Here is a 21354-nt window from a genome sequence, read left to right on the forward strand (position 1 = left end):
TGTTTTAAAATTAAGTTGGACAGAGATGAGGAGAAATTTTTTCTCAGAGATTGTGCAACTTCAGGGCTCTCTGCCTCAGAAGGTGGTGGAGGTGGAGTCATTGAATAATTTTAAGGCAGAAGTAGACAGATTCTTGTTAGGCAAGGGGTAGATAGGGTGTGGCGCTCAAAACACAAACAGATCAGCCATGATCTTATTGTATAGTGAAGCAGGCTCGAGGGGCCAAATGGCCTACTTCTGCTCCTGATTGTATTTTTGTATGTTCAATATGTTACCCCCTGCACCATGAGCTTTTATTTTCCACTATAACCTTTGATTTGGCACCTCATCAATGTCTTCTGGAAATCTAAGTAGAGTACATCCACCTTTATCCACAGCACATGTTACTTCTTCAAAGAACTCCAATAAATTGGTTAAACATGATTTCCCTTTCACAAAATCATGTTGACTCTGTCTGATTACCTTGAATTTTTCGAAGTGCCCTGCTATAATGTCTTTAATAATAGCTTCTAACATTTTCCCTGAGACAGATGTTAAGCTAATTGGCCTGTAGTTTTCTGCTTTCTATCTCCCTCCCTTCTTGAATAAAGGAGTAACGTTTGCTATTTTTCAATCTAATGGAACCTTCCCTGAGTCTAGGGAATTTTGGAAAATTGAAACCACTGCATCCACTGTCGCACTAGCCACTTCTTTTAGGACCCTAGGATGACGTCCATCAGGACCCGAGGACTTGTCAGTCCGCAGCTCCAACAATTTGCTCAGTACCACATCCCTGGTGATTATAATTTTCTTGAGTTCCTCCCTCCCTTCCTATTCCTGATTTACAGCTATTTCTGGGATGTTACTTCTATCCTCTATAATGAAGACCGATGCAAAACACCTGTTCAATTCATCTGCCATCTCCTTATTTTCCCTTATTAACTCCCCAGACTCACTTTCTATAGGACCAATGCTTACTTTGTTAACTCTTATTTAAAAATCTACAGAAACTCGACCATCTGTTTTTATATTTCTAGGTTGTTTTCTCTCGTACTCTAATTTTTCCTTCCTTATCAATCTTTTAATCATTCTTTGCTGTTTTTTATATTCTGTCCAATCTTCTGCCCTGCCACTCATCTTTGTGCAATTATATACTTTTAGTTTAAGTTTGATACTGGGCTGGAATTTATACTTCTGCCGCTGAGATAGGTGGTGGACGAAAACAATGGCAGACTGCCCGTGCGAGCAGTACATCGCGTAACCACTGGATATTAAATGCGGTGACTCATTTAAATAGCCTGGGTGGACCGCCCACCCGTTAATGTGGATGGGGCGGGTGGTCCGTCCCCGGCAATGACGTTAACTGCTGATGCCATTTTTAAAGGGCTTCGGGCCCTACGTTTCAATTTAAGTATTTAACGAGAGATTGATTTTTAAAAATAAAATAACTTGATCTTGTCCCTCCCCCAACCCCCATTAACCATAGATTTAATTACCTGCCCGCTCCCCACGCCCAAAACACTTAGCTTGTGCACCTGACCTTCCCCTCACAAAGTGCATCAACTTCACACTTTACCCGTTCCCACCATCCCCTTCACCAATGAGATGACTGTGACCCCGCTCCCTCCCTCCCGCACAGAGAAAACTTACCTGCTCCTCACTCCCCGCCAGTGTTCCATCCTACCATGTGGTTACTGTTCGGGGGCCTGCACACCACTCTCACGAGTGACTTATTGCATTTATCATTTCTCATCTCTACCCAATCTGCTTTTTCCTATCCTGAGTGGCGTGAAACAGGGCTGTGTTCTCGCACCCACACTTTTTGGGATTTTCTTCTCCCTACTGCTTTCACATGCGTTCAAGTCCTCTGAAGAAGGAATTTTCCTCCACACAAGATCAGGGGGCAGGTTGTTCAACCTTGCCCGTCTAAGAGCGAAGTCCAAAGTACGGAAAGTCCTCATCAGGGAACTCCTCTTTGCTGACGATGCTGCTTTAACATCTCACACTGAAGAGTGCCTGCAGAGTCTCATCGACAGGTTTGCGGCTGCCTGCAATGAATTTGGCCTAACCATCAGCCTCAAGAAAATGAACATCATGGGGCAGAACGTCAGAAATGCTCCATCCATCAATATTGGCGACCATGCTCTGGAAGTGGTTCAAGAGTTCACCTACCTAGGCTCAACTATCACCAGTAACCTGTCTCTAGATGCAGAAATCAACAAGCGCATGGGTAAGGCTTCCACTGCTATGTCCAGACTGGCCAAGAGAGTGTGGGAAAATGGCGCACTGACACGGAACACAAAAGTCCGAGTGTATCAGGGCTGTGTCCTCAGTACCTTGCTCTATGGCAGCGAGGCCTGGACAATGTATGCCAGCCAAGAGCGACGTCTCAATTCATTCCATTTTCGCTGCCTCCGGAGAATACTTGGCATCAGGTGGCAGGACCGTATCTCCAACACAGAAGTCCTCGAGGCGGCCAACATCCCCAGCTTGTACACACTACTGAGTCAGCGGCAATTGAGATGGCTTGGCCGTGTGAGCCGCATGGAAGATGGCAGGATACCCAAAGACACATTGTACAGCGAGCTCGCCACTGGTATCAGACCCACCGGCCGTCCACGTCTCCGCTTTAAAGACGTCTGCAAACGCGACATGAAATCCTGTGACATTGATCACAAGTCGTGGGAGTCAGTTGCCAGCGTTCGCCAGAGCTGGCGGGCAGCCATAAAGACAGGGCTAAAATGTGGCGAGTCGAAGAGACTTAGTAGTTGGCAGGAAAAAAGACAGAGGCGCAAGGGGAGAGCCAACTGTGCAACAGCCCCGACAAACAAATTTCTCTGCAGCACCTGTGGAAGAGCCTGTCACTCTAGAATTGGCCTTTATAGCCACTCCAGGCACTGCTTCACAAACCACTGACCACCTCCAGGCGCGTATCCATTGTCTCTCGAGATAAGGAGGCCCAAAAGAATTTCTCATCTCTACCCAATCTGCTTCTACAACCTGGTTTCCTGAACTTAGGTCATCCTTCTCTAATGTGCTAATACCATCATTAATTAACGGCTGCATTTGCTGACAACACAAGCACTAGGTGGCGCTGTACTGGTACATGCACAAATGCAGCCTGTTCCACTTGAATGTCACAGTCGGCGAAGTTAAGGCAGCTGCCAGGACTAAAGATGGCGTTGCTCAAATAATCACAGAATGACAAAGTAAACCTATGGCAGCACGCAATGGAAATCTAAAGAAATCTGGGCGGCACAGTGGCGCAGTGGTTAGCACCGCAGCCTCACAGCTCCAGGGACCGGGGTTCGATTCCGGGTACTGCCTGTGTGGAGTTTGCAAGTTCTCCCTGTGTCTGCGTGGGTTTTCTCCGGGTGCTCTGGTTTCCTCCCACAAGCCAAAAGACTTGCAGGTTGATAGGTAAATTGGCCATTATAAATTGTCCCTAGTATAGGTAGGTGGTAGGGAAATATAGGGACAGGTGGGGATGTTTGGTAGGAATATGGGATTAGTGTAGGATTAGTATAAATGGGTGGTTGATGTTCGGCACAGACTCGGTGGGCCGAAGGGCCTGTTTCAGTGCTGTATCTCTAATCTAATCTACAGCACCTCTGACAGTGCTGCACAATTCTAATTGTTTTCAGTGCCATTCCGCTCTGACCGCTTGCTCCCTGCCCCCTACTTCCTTCCCACATCGCACCGCCCTGAGAAGCAAGGCGATGTAGGAGCATATGGCAGAGAGGAGGGAAGCGGCGACGCCTCAAGCTAGCGTCTGGAGGGATGGGGGAGAGAGTGGGTGACGGGGAGAGAGTGGGTGACGGGGGGAGAGAGAGGGTGGCAGGGGAAGAGAGGCGGGGTAGGGGATGGAGCAGAGTGGCCGGAGAGAGCGGCGGGGGGGAGTGGAGCAGCCGGAGAAAGTGGCGGGGGAGGGGGGGGAGTGGAGTGGCCAGAGAGAGCGGCAGGGTAGGGGGGAGGGTAGCGGAGCCGACCAGGCACGTTGCACGAAGAAGTACACATTACGTGAAGATGTTGTCGGCGCATGCGCTAACCAGTCCTGGCAAGTCGGAACACCGCGCACACGCTGAGAGCAGGAGTCCGTCTGCGCATGTGCGCATCTTGGCACAGCCTGATGACGTCAACGGCCAGCTGCATTGTCAGGAATCACTTTGTTAATTAACAGATCCTCCCCTCCACCTTTTCCTAACTTCCTGTCCTTCCAACATGCCATGGACCCTTCAATATCAGGTCCCAATCTGTCATCCTGCAGCCATGACTATGTAATGCCTATCAGATCGTACTTATTTATTTCTATATGTGCTATCAGTTCACCTGTTTTGTTTTGAATGCTACGTGCATTCAGCTACAGAGGCTTTTGTTTTGTCGAAATGTGGAACTTTTTCAAGGAGCAGATAGTAGGGGCCATTGATAAGCATGTCCCTGTCAGACAGGGAAGGGATGGTCATGTGAGGGAACCGTGGTTGACAAGAGAGGTTGAGAGTCTTGTTAGGAAGAAGAAGGATGCGTATATAAAGTTGAGGAAAAAGGGCACAGGCATAGCTCTGGAGGGATACAAGATGGCCAGGAAGGATCTGAAGAAAGGGATTAGGAGAGCTAAGAGAGGGCATGAAAAATGCTTGGCGGGTAGGATAAAAGAAAACCCCAAGGCCTTTTACGCGTATGTCAGAAATATGAGGATGACCAGGGGGACCATAGGTCCGGTCAAGGACAATAGCGGGAGACTGTGTGTTGAGCCGGAAGAGATAAGTGAGGTTTTGAATGAGTACTTCTCTTCGGTATTTACGAATGAGAAGGGGTGTATTACTGAAGAGGACGGTGTGAAACAGACTGGTAAGCTCGAGGAAGTGCTCGTTAGGAGGGAAGATGTGTTGGGGTTTTTGAATAACTTGAAGATAGACAAGTCTCCCGGGCCTGACGGGGTATATCCAAGGATGTTATGGGAAGCAAGGGATGAAATTGCAGAGCCGTTGGCAATGATCTTTTCATCTTCTCTGCTGACGGGGGTGGTACCAGGTGATTGGAGGGTGGCAAATGTTGTGCCCCTGTTCAAGAAAGGGAATAGGAACAACCCTGGGAATTACAGGCCAGTTAGTCTTACTTCGGTGGTAGGCAAGTTGATGGAAAAGGTGCTGAGGGATAGGATTTCTGAGCATCTGGAAAGACACTGCTTGATTCGGGACAGTCAGCACGGTTTTGTGAGGGGTAGGTCTTGCCTCACAAGCCTGATTGAATTCTTTGAGCAGGTGACCAAGCAAGTGGATGAGGGTAAACCAGTGGATGTGGTGTACATGGATTTTAGTAAGGCATTTGATAAGGTCCCCCATGGTAGACTTATGGAGAAAGTCAGGAGGCATGGGATAGTGGGGAATGTGGCCAGTTGGATTAAGAATTGGCTAACTGATAGAAGGCAGAGAGTGGTCTTAGATGGTAAATACTCAGCCTGGAGCCCAGTTACCAGTGGCGTGCCGCAGGGATCAGTTCTGGGTCCTCTCCTGTTTGTGATTTTTATTAACGACTTGGATGAGGAAGTCGAAGGGTGGGTCAGTAAATTTGCAGATGATACAAAGGTTGGTGGAGTTGTGGATACCGAGGAGGGCTATTGTCGTCTGCAAAGGGACTTGGATAGGTTGCAGTGCTGGGCTGAAAAGTGGCAGATGGAGTTTAACCCTGAAAAGTGTGAGGTCGTCCATTTTGGAAGGACAAACATGAATGCAAAATACTGGGTTAACGGTAGGGTTCTTGGGCATGTGGAGGAGCAGAGAGACCTTGGGGTCTATGTGCATAGATCATTGAAAGTTGCAACTCAAGTGGATAGGGCTGTGAAGAAGGCATATGGGGTGTTAGCGTTCATTAGCAGAGGGATTGAATTTAAGAGCCGTGAGGTGATGATGCAGCTGTACAGGACCTTGGTAAGGCCTCATTTGGAGTACTGTGTGCAGTTCTGGTCGCCTCATTTTAGGAAGGATGTGGAAGCCTTGGAGAGGGTGCAGAGGAGATTTACCAGGATGTTGCCTGGAATGGAGAATAAGTCTTACGAGGAAAGGCTGAACATTCTAGGCCTCTTCTCATTAGAAAGGAGAAGGATGAGGGGTGACATGATAGAGGTTTATAAGATGATCAGGGGAATAGATAGGGTAGACAGTCAGAAACTTTTTCCCCGGGTGGAGCAAAGCGTTACAAGGGGTCATAAATTTAAGGTGAAGGGTGGGAGATATAAGGGGGATGTCAGGGGAAGGTTCTTTACCCAGAGAGTGGTCGAGGCATGGAATGCCTTGCCCGGGGAAGTTGTTGAGTCAGAAACTTTAGGGACTTTCAAAAGGCTTTTGGATAGGTATATGGATAAAGGAGAATGATGGGGTATAGATTAAATTGTCCTTGACAGAGGACAAAGGATCGGCACAACATTGTGGGCCGAAGGGCCTGTTCTGTGCTGTATGTTCTATGTTCTATGTTCTATGTCCTTTTATTATTTTTGTAACATCTAGCCCTGACTACTGATTTACTCTTAGATTTGTACTCCCTATCCCTTCCTGTCATGCTCTGTTTATCATTTCCCATATTAATACCTTTCTTGCCTTGTCTCTACTCTTCGATTTACCATATCTTCCCAAATTTGATCCCTTGCCCCCACTATTCAGTTTAAAATCCTCTCTATTTCCCTAGTTATGCAGCTCGCTAGAACACCAGCCCCAGCATGGTTCAGGTGTAGACTGTTCCAAGAGCACAGCCCCCACTTTTCCTAGTATTGGTGCCAGTACCCCACGAACCGGAACCCACTTCTACCCCCCACCAGTCTTTGAGCCACGCATTCATTTCTCTAATCTTATTTGCCCTATGCCAAATTGAACATGACTCAGGTAATAATCCAGAGATTATTACCTTTGAGGTTCTGCTTCTTAATTGGTTTTCTAGCTCCTCATACTGACTATGCAGAACATCCGTCCTGCCGATGTCGTTGGTACCTACATGAACCATGACGATTGGATCCTCCCCCTCCCACTGTAAGTTCCTCTCCAGCCCTGTGCATATGTACTAAACCCTGGCACCAGGCAGGCAACACAGCCGTCTGGACTTTCGCTCTTTGCTGCGGAGAACAGTGTCAATGCCCCTCATTATATTGTCCCCTACTACCTCTACATTCCTTTTTGCTCCCCCACTTGAATGGCTTCCTGTACCACAGTGCCATGGTCAGTTAGCTCATCCACCCTGCAGCCCCCACTCTCATCCAAACAAGCTGAAAGAATCTCAAACCTGTTGGACAATCGCAAAGGCTGAGGCTCCTCCACTCCCACCTTCTCGATCCCCTTACCTGCCTCAGCTGCAGCCACATTCTCCTGTCCCTGACCACTGACCAAATCAGACGACCCTATCCTAAGGGATGTGATTGTCTTCTGGTACAAACTGTGCAGATAACTTCCCCCTCCCCGATGTGTCACTCGGCCTCCAGCTTAATGACTCTGAGCCGAAGCTCCTCAAGCTGTAAACACTTACTGCAGACGTGCTTGCCCTGGATCACACAGGCATCCAGGAGCTCCCACACGCTGCAGCCATGACACATCATCTGTCTTGCCATCCTTAATGTGTTTTAATTAACTACCTAATTATTTTATTCAATTATTTATTTTCTTTTTGTATATATTTTATTAACTTTACCACCAGTTCTTGTGCTATTTTAAACCTTAGGAATAGGATAGACCTTAACCACTTACCAGATACTCACCAAACAGCTAGCTTCTTCCCCTGTAGTAGAGTAAGAACCAAATCCTACAGGGTCAAAAAGTTAGAAAAAACATTGGAGCACCTCCTTCCCCTGCTCACCCAACTCCCTCAACTCACTGAACTCACAGCACTCTGTTCTAGTCGCACTCAGTCCCTTTTTTAACAATCTAATTTGTGATTGGCAAAAGAAGCAAAGGCAACATGAGGAAAAACTTTTTTTACACAGCAATTGGTTAGGATCTATGATGCACTGTGTGAAAGTGTGATGGAGGCAGATTCAATCGTGACTTTCAAAAGGAAATTGGTTAACTATCTAAAGAGAAAAATGAAAGGGGAAAAGGTAGGGGAGTGGGACTAGGTGAGTTGCTCTTGCAGAGAGCTGACATGGACACAACAGGCCAAATGGCCTCCCTTCCGTGCTGAAACCATTCTATGATTTTATAATTTATTGACACTAAATAAATAAATAATGTTGACAGATAAAACTGATATCCTGCCTGGGGAGAGAATTGAAAGGTTTCCGCAAATAGTGCAAACGACTACACCCAGCTTCCCGCTAATGGATGGAGGCATGGTGCACCTCCCAAAAGTGGCATACCGACCGAAGCATAGGAAGTACTAACAACAACAAAAAAATCCCAGCAAACCTATTTCCTCTTAGTTATTGATCTAAAATGCACCTTTCTGCACCCTCACTATTTCCATCCAAAAAAAGCAGTATAAATTACTCAGCACTATTTTTAATTTAATTAATTCATTCATGTAAAAATTCCCATGTGTACTATTTTAATGCTTAATAAATTCTTTAAATGACTGTGAAATAGCAGGCAGTAATTTGTATGTCAGGAAGGAGGCATTTAAAGGGTGGGAGAAGACCACATAAAATGCCAAAAATTCACACCCTAGATCAGATTGGCAGTATTGATTACTGATAAGGAAGAAGGAGTAGTGGTGATGATGGTAATGTTCACGTAGGGAACAGTGATGGAGTTGGTTGGATGTGGATATAACACGGGTGGCGCAGTGGTTAGCACCGCAGCCTCACAGCTCCAGCGACCCAGGTTCAATTCTGGGTACTGCCTGTGCGAAGTTTGCAAGTTCTTCCTGTGTCTGCGTGGGTTTTCGCCAGGTGCTCCGGTTTCCTCCCACAGCCAAAGACTTGCAGGTTGATAGGTAAATTGGCCATTATAAATTGCCCCTAGTGTAGGTAGGTGGTAGGGGAATATAGGGACAGGTGGGGATGTGGTAGGAATATGGGATTAGTGTAGGATTAGTATAAATGGGTGGTTCTTGGTCGGCACAGACTCGATGGGCCAAAGGGCCTGTTTCAGTGCTGTATCTCTAAATAAAAAATAAATAACACAGTATTTCCCTTTCCAACTGCTATTTTTCTCAGGTGCGTGATGCAGTCGCTGTCATATGTTACTTTGTATGGCTGGAAAAGAACGTTCCAAAAGGAATAGAGACGGAACTCTCAGGTGCACATTATGTAAACAATCTACGCAGGTACAAATCCTACAGGAAATTTGCATGAAGGCACTGAATATGTACACTGGCTCAGTTCTGTTGGTAGTTAGTGGATTCAGTTAAAACACAATTTACCAACATTCTGTATCACACAGGCAATGTTTTCAAAACTAAATGTATCGTATTAAATTATTAACCTTCACTCTCCAGAAATATTAAATATATTATGAAATGCAGTATTAAAATCCCAGAAAAAATTGCAATATAGGGCTTGTAAATACTTAACGCATTCATATGAGATTATTTTGTTAATGTATTTTAAGATAAACAAATTAATACCTTAGTTAAAATTGTGAGTAAGAAATTTCATATGCACAAATTAAGCAGTCATATATTAATATTCATACAATGTGATTTCAAAGCCAGAGTTCATGAATGTCATACATTATGTTCAATGTTTTAACTTTTCTTCAAGTTGTTGCTGAATTCTGATTACTTTCAAATGTTTCATTTACTCAGTACCATCATCACCCTTTGTGGCAAAATTCCAATGTCACGTTGGACAGAAATCCCTTTTTTGTGTTTTTCAAACAGGACTTATCTGAATTGTTATTTAATCCTAAACCTTGTAAAGAGACATCCCTGTAAAATTACCGATCTCACTGATGTCCCTTGTATGCTTTAGAATTACTTAACAGTGGCAGCTATACAATGCATATCAACTTTCAGTCTCGAAGAAGAATCTACACAGAGCACCTTGCATTGTATCAGCTGCCATTACATAACAGGCTCACTCATCACCAGTTGGTTAATCCAGGTCCTTACATGAGGGGCTTTGGCAGCAAAACATGCCACTCTTTAGAAGACTCCCTTTAAGGGTACTCAATGTCAGATCAGCTTAGGCCACAGCCCTTCATCGTGGCAATCGTTGTTGGTTTTGCTGCAGATTATTATCACAGCTTGATCTCACACAAGGGTTCAACAAAGAGCCTCCAATGCAGGAATTCTGAATTATGACAAACTGTTTACATATGTCTTCACTGACTCCATGAAGAGGATACATGGCTCAAATCTAACTTAAACTTCTTTGGCCTCCTTGTCTCGAGAGACAATAGGTAAGCGCCTAGAGGTGTTCAGTGGTTTGTGGAGCAGGGCCTGGAGTGGCTATAAAGGCCAATTCTAGACTGACAGATTCTTACACAGGCACTGCAGATAAAATTGGTTGTCGGGGCTGTTGCACTGTTGGCTCTCTCCTTACACTTCTGTCTGTTTTCCTGACAACTGTTAAGTCTCTTTGATTTGCCACTCTTTAGCCCCGCCTTTATAGCTGTCCGCCAGCTCTGGCGATCTCTGGCAACTGACTCCCACACCTTGTAGTCAATGTCGCAGGATTTCATGTCACGTTTGCAGACAGCTTTAAAGCGAAGACACGGATGGTCGGTGGGTCTGATACCAGTGATGAGCTTGCTGTACAATGCGTCCTTGGGGATTCTGCCATCTTCCAGGCGGCTCACATGGCCAAGCACTAGAAGGTGTCTTTACCTCGTAGTGAAATTGTCAGAGAGAAATTCCAAACAAATATCCATACACCATCTGTTTTATTGAGATATTGTAGTAACTAAAATAAATGTAAGATCATTTCCATTGTTGCTTGCAATGTGATTGTTTATTTCTATGAAAATACAACTAAAGTTGGGTGTGAATGCAAAAAGCTTTGTTACACAACCCCAGACTGTCACTTTATTGTGACATGTTTCAATTCTTCTTTCATTTTTAAAACATTTTTGAGGTGACTGAGTCTTTTACACACATCGCCAAAAGAAAGTTTTTGAATATTTATTGTGCATTTGAAATATGTTATGATCTCAGTGAGACTGTTAATGTGAAAACACAAGATATGAACTCCCCAGATCAATTTAAAGAATTACACTACTATATTTCAGATTTTAAGACTTTTGTTATAGCAACTGACAAATATGGGAACACCTTACCCCTGAACACAAAACTTCTATAACCTTCAGGGCCCTGGCTTAATTCATCAGCACGCAGGGGAGCATACTTCTGCTCACTATTCAACATCGCCAAAGCCATTGACCTATCAGCAGCACCACCTACTGGGGCATCCTTTTCAGGACAGGCTTTCAATAAACCTACCACAGCTACCAGATTTCCCTTTAACTTCCAGCATTCTGATTTTATATGCCTTCTTTTATTAAAAAAATAACCAGTTGGTCCTTTTGACTCAATCCTAGTCTCCTGACTATCTTTTTACCACTTTAGGGGTTGCCTGTATCCTTTTCATTAGCTTTTCTCTCACTAAAACAAAATCTCTTCTCATTATCCACCTTCCTATCTTTCCAACTTCACTGTAAGTTTCCAAACTGGGTCCTGTAACTACTGCTTTTGTGGGTCAATTCATAATCAACTGCCATTGCTGTGGTATTCCTTATTTTACCAACTTTATGTTATTCCAAGTGGGATCTTATTCCTGAAGGAATACTATTTTTAAATTCAACCAGTAGGATTATGTCCTTAAGGCTTTCAAAATCTTCCTCAATTTTCATGGACCTATACCATCGATCAAATATTATTTCTTTATCTCTAGCAAATTCCATAAATGTCTGGCCCTGTTTCTTTTTTAAATTCCTGAATTTTTGCCTGTAAGCCTCTGGTACCAACTCAAACATTGAGAACTGCAGTTTTAACCATTTCATAGTCACATGTCTGTTCCTCCAAAAGTGTTGAATATGCCTCTAATGTTTTTCCCACTAACACACTTCGCAATAAAATTCTCCAACTTTCTTTTGGCTGCAACTTTATAGCAATTTTTTCAAAGTATAGTTCAATGCCTTCCACACTGAATTTAGGCACTAAGCGAATATTCATTGCTGAATCAAAACCAGAAGTTAAATCGGACTCATCTTCAAACCTTCCTACAACTGCCTGTTCGCATAATCTAAATTTTTCTTTGTCCAGTGTAAATTTTCTGGCTTCTCTTTCTTTTTGTCTCTCTTTTCGAATTAAAGCTTGCTCATTTCAAGCTGTGATTGTCTGTCCCTTTCTTCTTTTTCAAGTTCCAGTTGCCTCATTTGTAACTCAATTCTAGCTAACTCAATCTGAGAGCTACAGGATCACCATTTTCTTCTTCAAGGTGAAAATGCTGAGCCAATACTTCAATCATTTCTGTCTTTTTGGCTTTTGATTTTAAATTAACCCCCACCTCCTCTGCCACAGCCATTAACGCATCCACTGTTAATTGTGTTAAATCATGGAGAGTCAAATCTCTGTCTGCAAAGGCTTGAGCATAAAAATTAGATTGCTGAATTTTCCTTATGAGTACAGCAAAAGTAATTGTGAAATCTTGTTTGTTAAAATTCTAGCAAATTCCAATGTACCCATTTTGCAGCCTCTGAATTCATATCTCGGACACAAGTCCCCAATTTGTTCCAACCTCAGTGAGACCATTAACATTAAAACACAAGATATGAACTCCCAGACCAATTTAAAGAATTACACAACATTTAACATTTTAAGACTTTTATTATAACAACTAAACTAAAAGAAATCACCATTAACTAAACAGTACTTTGAAAATAGTTGATACCCCAAATTACAGCTCCAGCGACCCGGGTTCAATTCTGGGTACTGCCTGTGTGGAGTTTGCAAGTTCTCCCTGTGTCTGCGTGGGTTTTCTCCGGGTGCTCCGGTTTCCTCCCACAAGCCAAAAGACTTGCAGGTTGGTAGGTAAATTGGCCATTATAAATTGCCCCTAGTATAGGTAGGTGGTAGGGAAATATAGGGACAGGTGGGGATGTGGTAGGAATATGGGATTAGTGTAGGATTAGTATATATGGGTGGTTGATGGTCGGCACAGACTCGGTGGGCCAAAGGGCCTGTTTCAGTGCTGTATCTCTAAACTAAACTAACCTAAATTACAGAGAAAGGTATTTTCTTCACTTATTAAAACACTTGAAAACCTCACACCACACTTACACTTTACACAGTCCTCCTTGATGGCAAAATATTTGTAGCTAAAAGTCCCAAACTCCTTCCAGTTGCACTGGTTTGGATCTCCCAAACTTTTCTTGAAGTCAATGTCCTCTTTGCTCACTTCTTCTGAGCACTTTTGACCTGGAATTCCGTGAATAAGGCGCATTCTAGTGATCCTATTGGTCTTTTACTTCTCTGCAAACCTCAACTTGCCAAACAGGTTCAAGTCTTCGCAGCCTTTCACTGTATCAGTCTTCTGAAAGCAGGTGTTCCCTCTCCCTCTCCTCTCTGAGGCTGCCACTGCTCATCTTTTTCCAGTCTTCCTTACAGGCCTCTCGGAGGCTGCCACCACTGGTCTTCATTACAGCCTGTCTGCCTTCTGGAGATCTGTTGAATTTATCTGAAATCAAAAGTCAATAGCCAATTGTCTCTTCCAATATGCAAAGTCCACAAATCTGGCTACAGCAGAGCCAGCCAGGCTTTCCTTTGCTTCCAGATGTTAGCAAATGCCATTCTTATCTACAGTTTCAGAGTCACTAACTCGTTGTTTATAATCTGCAAGACTAGGAGGGTAAAACCCATTGTTCTTCATGTGTTAGACCCCTGAAGTCTCTGCTTTTCAAAAAGGTCTTTGATCTGGATTCTTTGTTGCCCTGGTAACCAAGATACCTGTCTTGTCTATAAGCAGAAGTCACCTGACTTCTCTGACTCCATCTTAAATTATATTAACAATCTCAGTTTTTAAAACATAATCATGTTATGTTAGAACCACTGTAGCTTTCATTACCAATATAAGCCCAGGAACTACTATTGGCAACCTTAATGAACAAACATTCCTCTGTCTGCTACCTTAGTGCAGAAACTGATCAGTTTATTTGAAATAAGAAAATGGCCAGTTAAAATAGTGGACAGAGTAATGCCACATGAACAGATGAAGTGCTCACCACTGTTATTAGCAACAATAATTTCCAAGCCCTTAATGCATAAAAATAATTTTATTGTGTGAGCCTCATAAGCTAACAATAACCAGTATAATAGATCAATTGAGGTTTCATTTTTCATTTGCTTTTACAGTAAGCAAAAGCATTCCAAAGGCATCAGCTTCGAGACCATTTCTGCCAGTGGTTTGAATGCAGCCCTTGCTCACTACAGGTCAGTAAACAGAAATGTGGAATCAATGAAGTAAAGGTCAGTGATGATAAACAAATAGCTGATTCTGCTGACATCTCTCAATGCAAATAACATAACTCTGTTGAATGGGTGGGTGTGATTATTCAGTAGTGTTGTGTTTTTGCACAGAGTTTATGGGCCAGATTTTGCTGTGAAAATAATGGTAAGGCTAACAATGCTCACGTTATTTATGCACAAATCGGATAACAACTTCCAGCAAGCAAAGATGCACAGTTAAACACAAGAATCTGGAACTTCCTGTCCAAGTTGCACCATTCCTCTGCAAGCTACATGATAACAGCATCTTGCCATCTGCCTCCCCATTCAAATGCATTGACTGGCATGAAGTTCCTGGACTGACATTGTAGATATGGACTAAGCTCATCAGAAAAAATTAAGGTTTATCCATTCCTGTCGAAGTACCTTTTAACTGCATGCTAAGTCTCAGTTTTTGTCAAACATCCTCTCTGGCACTGAAAATTAACTTTTACAATTTGGAATCTCATTCCTTCAACTTTTAATTATTGTTGGAGACTTTTCTTAATAAATATAAAGGTTTTTTTTTACTTTTTCCTGGTCTCTTTTATCTCTCTCTCTCTGATCCCATCTTTCTTCCCTTCTCTTTATTTTGTTTTCTGTACCTGATTTGACATTGAATTCACTATTTTAACTTACACTTCCTAGTTCAATAGGTCCCAACAAAATTAGTCCTTTTGTCGTAGATCTTAGATGGTACTATCACAAGTAGTCCAAGGTCTGAAGTACAAGTTTCATTGCAACCTGAGCATGACAACAGAACAGCATTGGGGTAGTATAGCAAATTTATTAAAGTCATATTTCACATGACTGACAAGATGGGAAAATATTACACACCTTACTGATACTGAAAGATGCAGGGTCATAAATATAATATTTGTCATACTATTTGCCAACTTTTATAAACCATGCTTAAAATGCAAATAATATTGTTAGTTCCTTGCCAAAACCTCTTGATCGTTGTCTTTTTCATGATTGTTTTTGCCTGTATTCCATGGTGAATTTGCAGTTTTGGAGTCAGGTTTTAATTATAATTTATTCTTTCCTCCGCAACTCTTGTACATTTTCTGGCCCTTACTTCTCAAGGTGAATTTGTGATTTTTGTTCAAGATGTTTTGCCTTAGTATTACTCAAGGAGGCATTTCTAAATGATTAACTTTATGGGCACATTTATCAGAGTTAAAATTTACTTATCTATTTCTTTTTGGCCTCCTTATCTCGAGAGACAATGGGTAAGTGCCTGGAGGTGGTCAGTGGTGTGTGGAGCAGCGCCTGGAGTGGCTATAAAGGCCAATTCTAGAGTGACAGGCTCTTCCACAGGTGCTGCAGAAAAATTTGTTTGTCGGGGCTGTTACACAGTTGGCTCTTCCCTTGCGCCTCTGTCTTTTTTCCTGCCAACTACTAAGTCTCTTCGACTCGCCACACTTTAGCCCCGTCTTTATGGCTGCCCACCAGCTCTGGCGAACGCTGGCAACTGACTCCCACGACTTGTGATCAATGTCACAGACTTCATGTCGCATTTGCAGACGTCTTTGAAGTGGAGACATGGACGGCCGGTGGGTCTGATACCAGTGGCGAGCCCGCAGTACAATGTGTCTTTGGGGATCCTGCCATCTTCCATGCGGCTCACATGGCCAAGCCATCTCAAGCACCGCTGACTCAGTAGTGTGTATAAGCTGGGGATGTTGGCCACCTCGAGGACTTCTGTGTTGGAGATACGGTCCTGCCACCTGATGCCAAGTATTCTCCGGAGGCAGCGAAGATGGAATGAATTGAGACATCGCTCTTGGCTGACATACGTTGTTCAGGCCTCGCTGCCATAGAGCAAGGTACTGAGGACACAGGCTTGATACACTCGGACTTTTGTGTTCTGTGTCAGTGCGCCATTTTCCCACACTCTCTTGGCCAGTCTGGACATAGCAGTGGAAGCCTTTCCCATGCGCTTGTTGATTTCTGCATCTAGAGACAGGTTACTGGTGATAGTTGAGCCTAGGTAGGTGAACTCTTGAACCACTTCCAGAGCGTGGTTGCCAATATTGATGGATGGAGCATTTCTGACATTCTGCCCCATGATGTTCATTTTCTTGAGGCTGATGGTTAGACCAAATTCATTGCAGGCAGCCGCAAACCTGTCGATGAGACTCTGCAGGCACTCTTCAGTGTGAGATGTTAAAGCAGCATCGTCAGCAAAGAGGAGTTCCCTGATGAGGACTTTCCGTACTTTGGACTTCGCTCTTAGACGGGCAAGGTTGAACAATCTGCCCCCTGATCTTGTGTGGAGGAAAATTCCTTCTTCTGAAGACTTGAACGCATGTGAAAGCAGCAGGGAGAAGAAAATCCCAAAAAGTGTGGGTGCGAGAACACAGCCCTGTTTCAAATTTTATCTATTTGCTCAGTTCTAAAAGTTATTACTATCAGTGTAACTGACCCAAGTGAAGAAGGAAAATTGCATACGAAAGCAGTGGGAAAAATTATTTAAGTGATTTGATTGGTCAGTTTTGCTAGTATTTACCTACTTATGAATGGTAACTTTAAAAAATAATTGAAGAATTTGATTACTCAATTTGCTGTTGATTACTAGTATTTTTTACAGTTAGCAATTGGATATATGAAACAGGTAAGTGATTTTTTCCCTACTGATGTGTAGTAGTTTGAGGCCCTTAAGTGTACGATCTCTGAGACCATGTGTGATGCCTTTGAAATGTGGAGGTGTGAAGTTCCAAATGCATGCTAGATGTCAGTCTTGATTATGTAAGCCTATCAATTACTGTCAACCTTATAAACAATGCCAGTGTTACTTTGTGTGTTAGAGAGAAGTAATATCAGGAGTAAGCTTTTGAGGTGTTGACTGTTTGCTGATACCTACAGGTGAGTTGCGACATACCTGTGTTGGAATTTGCCTTATTTGGCCACCTGAGAAGGACCATCAAGAGTTTTAAAAAAACGTTGCCTATGATATCAGGTAGCACAAGATCAAGAGTCAGGTTCTTTTGATATGCAGTGTTGGTCTACCATCCCAGGCTCTCGGAATGATAAAGTAGGGAGCCTTAGGAAACTGAGACCAAACCAGCTGTGTCAGAGCTGTCCATCTCCTTCAGCAGACTTCCAGACAAACATCCCAACATTTCATGCTGACAGTCAGTGTTCCGTCAGCTTGTCCATGTGTTAGCATTTGCTAACAAAAGTATCCTCTTCCTTCAATGTTCCTCCTACCAAGTCCTGCTGTTAATCCAATTGATTCTCTCTGCTGCATGCTACAGGCAGGAATTCCCACAAAAACAGGAATTCTGACCTACAGCCGAAATAACTGACATCAGCAACAGGACTCAGTTATGAGCACTGAAGGAAGAAAGAAGGGGAAATGGATGGCAATCATGGGAGCTGGAAGAGGGACATGAAAGAGAGAGTGAAGGGTACAGCATCTGAAAGTGTTGCATTGCTGTGAGAAGAAAAAGAGAAACTGGGATAAAATAAAAGCAAAATACTGCAGATGCTGGAAATCTGAAATAAAAACAAGAAATGCTGGAAATACTCAACAGGTCTGGCAGCATCTATGGAGAGAGAAGCAGAGTTAATGTTTCAGGTCAGTGACCCTTCATCAGAACTGGCAAAAGTTAGAAATCTAATAGGTTTTAAGCAAATAAAGCTGGGGTGGGGCAAGAGTTAACAAAAGTGAAGGTGTTGATAGGACAGGGTCACAGAGAATAACTGACCAAGTCATGGAGCAAAGGCAAACGGTATGTTAATGGAGTGTTGAAAGCCAAAGCGTTAGTGCAGAGAGGGTGTTAATGGACAGAAAAAATGAACATCCCTGGCCCTAAGCACAAACATGAAAAAAACAGTGGGCAGGCACATGGTAAGAAAAATGAATGATGAAACAAACTAAAATAAAATAAAAAGAAAAAAGAAAAAAAGAACTGAAAATAAAAAAGGGGGCCCAACACCTCGTCCCCTTCCCGCAGCACCTTCTCATGCAATCACAGGAGGTGTAATACCTGCACTTTTACCTCCTCTCTCCTCACTATCCAAGGTCCCACTGGGAAACTGGGAGCAGTGTTTTGGGATGAGGAAGGAAGTTTCAGCATAAATTTCTGTGACGAGAAGAGCACCAGCATGAACTGAATGGGTTGAAGTTGGGGGAAAGCCATGACAGCTTGAACTGGGAGAGAAAAAAAATCCCACGTTCATGTTCGGGGTGGGGATCAGAAGAGTATCATTTTTAACTGTTTGGGAGGGGGAAAATAATGCCAGGTTATATTGATAGAAGAGATGGAGAAGAGTGTCATTATGCCCTGGAAATATTGGTGGAGGAGAGAGTGTCTCTGTGAAAATGTGGGGAATTAGATAGGGTGCATTATCTGTATGGAATAGAAACATAGAAAATAGGAGCAGGAGTAGGCCATTTGGCCCTTCGGGCCTGCTCCACCATTCAAAAAAGATCATAGCTGATGGTCTAATTCAGTACCCTGTTCCCACTTTCTCCCCATATCCTTTGATGCCTTTGGCATTAAGATAATGGAATTGAACAATCAGCCCAGAGAAGTAGAGTGTCTTTGTGAACTAGGATGGAGTGAAATTTTTTCCCTCCATTCATGTAATAACTCGCTTTCGCATATCATGGGCTTATAATAGGGCCATTCTTGAGTTGTCACCTCATCAGATCCTGTTCTCCAATATGTGGGGATATGAACTCTGAATGGTGGGAATGGCTTCCATTTTTACCCCCAGTTGATTGTTCAATTCCATTATCTGTTGGGGTTAAAGGGATGCACAATAAGACCCAGTTTAATCGGTCTCGTGCAGGGAATTGGGTTTAGTTTCCTGATAGTACTGCAATCAAGCCTTTAGCGCATTTTAATATCAAAGAAATACAACAGAATAAAGTGCATTCTTTCTACAACATGGCACAGCAGCCATGACTCTGATCCATGGGAAGCTCTTTTTTATAATTTAGCACGTGTATATTTATTATTTTTTCAAGTCCCATTCCATTTAGGCTGTGGCAAAATAAAAGTATTTCGGCCTTGCGAGCAACTAAAATAAATATTGTTATTCTGACATGAAATTGCCTCCTCCGTTTGTATTAACGTAGCTTTTCTGAAGGTCAATGGCTGAGTTCAAAACTTGACCTTGATAGCAGCTGATTGTATCATCTTCAAACAAATATAACCTAATTTCCAGTCCAGATGCACCTTTTCACAAGGTCTATTTAACAATAGTGTTCAAAAGGTTTAAATTCCAGAAGGCATACATTCAAGAGAGAGTGACATTTCTCTTTTAATTAAAAATGACAGAATTTTTGTTTTCTTAATAACGACTGGCCCTCTAATGAAATCATATTCTCAGGCATTGAATGTTTCATCGCCACATATTCTGGCAATTTCATTAATGGGTCATTAATTATAGAGAATAAGGGACAGCCCCTCTGTTTTTGTCAAAAGAGAAATTTTACTCCTTGCTAACTGGACTATTCCTGTCAGACAGATGACTTGTTACTGCTCAGATCCACACAGAAACTAGCACTTTTACTGCCTCTGGGACTTTTCATATAGCATTGCAACATTCAGGCAGCAAACTGTACCACACACAGTAAGTGTGGAAATTCACAGGACTGTAAATTTACAGGATTTACAAAGGATGCTGCATCACAACTGGCTCTAGTGACAGATTGAATTTCAACCACACTTCACACGTCATTCTTCAACTCCTGACATTTTGTGGATTAATTCATATGAAATGAAAAAAGCAGCCTCATTTAAGAATAACGTCGACAGTATAGATTCAGAATTTATAACTTTTGAATCCTGGATTTGTACAGAGTATTGCAGCCGAGTAAATTATCTCACAAGACAAACAGAATAATTCCATCCTGTCAATGATTGCCCTGCTGCTGAAGATTTCCTTAATTAAACCATCAGATCTGTTGTAGCGTTGCTCATGATAAGTCAGAGATTCAGCCCTAGAAATTCAAACACACCCATTTTTTTGGCACATGGGGCACAAAGGTACGATCCCTGAATGATGAGCCCCAAGGCCCAATATCAGGTCTCAACATTCAGTGAAAGTGCCTTTCTAGCAGCAGCGCCCAGGAAATCCAAACCCCATTCTGAGAGGTTCCCAGGTAATCTGGGAGAATTGGCAACCCTACCATCATGGTGCCAGTCCCATTAAATTTCTTTTATGGTTCTGTCAACATACTTTGTCCACCAAGAGAAATTTCACTTCCAAGTGTTATTTCAATCTTGACTTTAACCCTATGAAGGCAGGGTTAGGAAGAAGACTTTGTTGCTGACGTATTTGCAGTTTAGGAGAAACAAGAGAGGACATTTCAAAGAAGTGGTAATCAAAAGAGCGACAGAAACATAGAGAAAATATAGATTGGATGCTGCAATGTGTTGTGTGCAGTGTTCCTCAATTGTGTTCCCCAGTATTTTACCTAAAACAATACCCAAATCAGCAAGTAGGAATTAGATGATATGGAGCTTGAGTTTTGAATGGCTGGATGTTGGGAGGAAGAGAAGAACGATGGAATTATGGAATTTGAGGTTAAGGAAAAGAATGAGTTAGAGTAAGGGCATGGTTCAATAAGTCTTGATTTCAGCATTTTGAGGATGCAGAGAGGATGAAAGGCTACTTTTATTATTTTAGAAATTCAAAACATGTTAAAATAAGTGCACCGTTAAAACTTAAAAATCATCAACAAGTGAAAGTTTCAGGCCGGGCTATTTATTCAAACCTGAGACTGTTTTACTCGAACTGAGTTGCCAGTCTCACTGACTCTTTTTTCCACTTTTTGGCTTAGCCCCAACAATGAAACCAACAGGAAGCTGATTCCAGATGAGATGTACCTGATAGATTCTGGAGGACAGTACCTGTAAGTATCAACACACACACACAAGCAGTAGCAGTATGAAGTACCAGTGTACATTCGGCTAATGACCTTTTTATATTGCAGAAACAATTCTTGTAGTTGAA

The 21354-nt window shown here is 42.8% G+C and overlaps 1 protein-coding gene across 1 annotated transcript in view; it reads left to right on the forward strand.

Annotated features, from left to right (window-relative positions):
• The window catches only part of xpnpep2 (X-prolyl aminopeptidase (aminopeptidase P) 2, membrane-bound), a 109640-nt gene that overhangs the window by 54771 nt on the left and 33515 nt on the right, over positions 1 to 21354 (forward strand). The window contains exons 12-14 of the mRNA XM_068047966.1: positions 9113 to 9222; positions 14248 to 14325; positions 21182 to 21253. Of these exons, the coding sequence (XP_067904067.1) occupies positions 9113 to 9222; positions 14248 to 14325; positions 21182 to 21253 (260 nt within the window). The remainder of the gene's footprint in view (positions 1 to 9112; positions 9223 to 14247; positions 14326 to 21181; positions 21254 to 21354) is intronic.

This window comes from Heterodontus francisci, chromosome 15 (genome assembly GCF_036365525.1).
Source record: "Heterodontus francisci isolate sHetFra1 chromosome 15, sHetFra1.hap1, whole genome shotgun sequence".
NCBI lineage: Eukaryota > Metazoa > Chordata > Chondrichthyes > Heterodontiformes > Heterodontidae > Heterodontus > Heterodontus francisci.